Raw genomic sequence first — 2,034 nt, forward strand, 5'->3', positions numbered from 1 at the left:
GCAACAGCGTCGTCGGCGTCCAAGGTAGCGCCGTCCAAAACAAGCGTAGGCCACGTGTGCACCAGTGGGCCTGGTCGCGTCAATAGCGTCTTGGTCGCAGCTAGTGGTGTGTCCAGCGACGCCTGTGGCAGCGCCAACAGAAAGGCGCTGGCGTCGTGGGGCGACTGGAGGCACTGGACGATCAAGATGAGGGCGTGCGGGAGGTCGAGCATCGTCGCAGCCTCGGGAGACGCGCGCTTGGACGCTGCCATTGTCAAAGTTTCCTAACTGCCGTTGGTCTAATTCTGAACTGCTGCAAGTTACTTTCACGATGCATGTGACGATCGCGATCAATGATCGTCATTTGGGTATCGCAGATCCAGCAGATCGTCATTTTGGGTAACCTCACAAGCGCGGCCAATCAGATCAAAACCATCCCAAGTGCTGCCAATCAGCAGCGCATATGCATTTGATTGGTCAAATGTGAGAGCAGAAGGTGTCTCAAAGTACCACGCAAGAGGCTGGTCGCGAAATTTCCTGCGCTGTCCAGTTCCAACTTGCGCCTGATTGTTCTTGTACGGATAACGATTAACCGGACCTAACTCGCTTCGGTGAAATTGCTTGAGGTCGGGAAAATATGGATCAAGCGGCTGTCCTGATCGGTGTCGGGACAACCATCGCGTCCGTCGAGGACGCCCGGCCACCTCTGCCCGACCACCTCTGTATCTGTTACAAAAGCCGGGGTCCTACGGGATTTTGGACGACCCCGTGGGTAAAAATGAGCCAAAGGTGGGGGATCGAGCCGCACCCACTGGTTTCGCGACCCCCGGGGTGTCCTGTCCGTCGCTATAGTACTAGTATGCGCTACGGCGGGAGGTAACTTCCGCGAGGATAAGTACAACATCCTCACCATTGGCATGGTCGAGGTTGACGACATGCTCGACAACCCGCGCTTCAACCAGTGGTTCATCAGCAACCTGCGGTGCTCCCAGGCATCGTTTCGTCGACTCGTCGACGTTCTCCGCAACTACATGGCTGACTACAAGTTCCCACGCTCGAAGCACTCGTTCAAGAAGATGGTGGCTATGCTTCTGTACTACCTCGGTAGCGGCGCGAGACGGCTGGTGCCTTGGGTGTCTCCTTCGCGGACGAGTGGGCTCTTCATATCAATTTCAGCCTCTCGCTTTTCATGTCATGCGCGTCATCTCGCGTTCAACTACACCCCGACCACCGATATGACGGGGCTGGCGCAGGCACTCGCGACCACGTCGACGCTAACAAGCCTCGGAATCCTCAACAATGACAATCTTGTGCGCGCCTTTTTGGCGCTGCAGTTGCCTTGCGCCGTCTCTGACCTCAAGACAACCCAGCCCGTTTTTGTTGGTCGTTCTGGAAACTTTGTGATTTGGCCAAGCTCACGTCACTTGCGATCTCATGGAAGTGCGACCAGAAAGATACCGTCTCGCTCGTCCCGCACGTGCCAGCGCTTCGTCACCTCTCGTTGCATTGGGGTGGGCTAACCTTGGACGATACATCGCAAAGGCCACACCTCGAGAGCCTGGAGCTCTGGGCAGCTCACTTGACGAAGCCGAGGCATTCGATGCCGTGCCCGCGTCACACTCAGCGCCTGCAACTGGGTTCGCACCAGTTTCCTCAACAACGGTCTCACGCTCGCAAGCTTTGCCACGACGGGAGCTTGAACGCCGTCCTCCTCGCGCTCGTGCTGCGCCAAAGTCGCAATCAATTGCCGTTCACACTGGACCTCACCGACAATGGCTTTACGTTGGACGGCGTTGGCATGCTGCTACAAGCCCTCGCAACGTGCACGTGTGTCTGCATCCGCCTTGACCGCCCAGAGACACGAGGGCAACGCTCGACAACTTCGAGCAATCTTCCGCATGACGCACAACGTTGTGGCCCGTAGCTGTGGCCCGTTGTGTGTGTTCTATAGTTCTACTACGAATGCGATATGACATATGTGGTAAGTTGTACATGTTTGGGAGTGCATCCAGCGTGCGGTTTTTGATTGGTCTAAATTCGCTACATTTTCAACCA

The 2,034-nt window shown here is 56.3% G+C and overlaps 1 protein-coding gene across 1 annotated transcript; it reads left to right on the forward strand.

Annotated features, from left to right (window-relative positions):
* Positions 1-896: 896 nt before the first annotated feature.
* On the forward strand, positions 897-1,058 carry SDRG_15434 (hypothetical protein; the record flags this gene model as incomplete). Its single annotated transcript, XM_008621605.1, has 1 exon — positions 897-1,058. A coding segment is annotated over one exon (162 nt), but the record flags the coding sequence as incomplete, so codon positions are not given.
* Positions 1,059-2,034: the final 976 nt, after the last annotated feature.

Source organism: Saprolegnia diclina (genome assembly GCF_000281045.1).
Source record: "Saprolegnia diclina VS20 unplaced genomic scaffold supercont1.91, whole genome shotgun sequence".
NCBI classification, from domain to species: Eukaryota; Oomycota; class Saprolegniomycetes; order Saprolegniales; family Saprolegniaceae; genus Saprolegnia; species Saprolegnia diclina.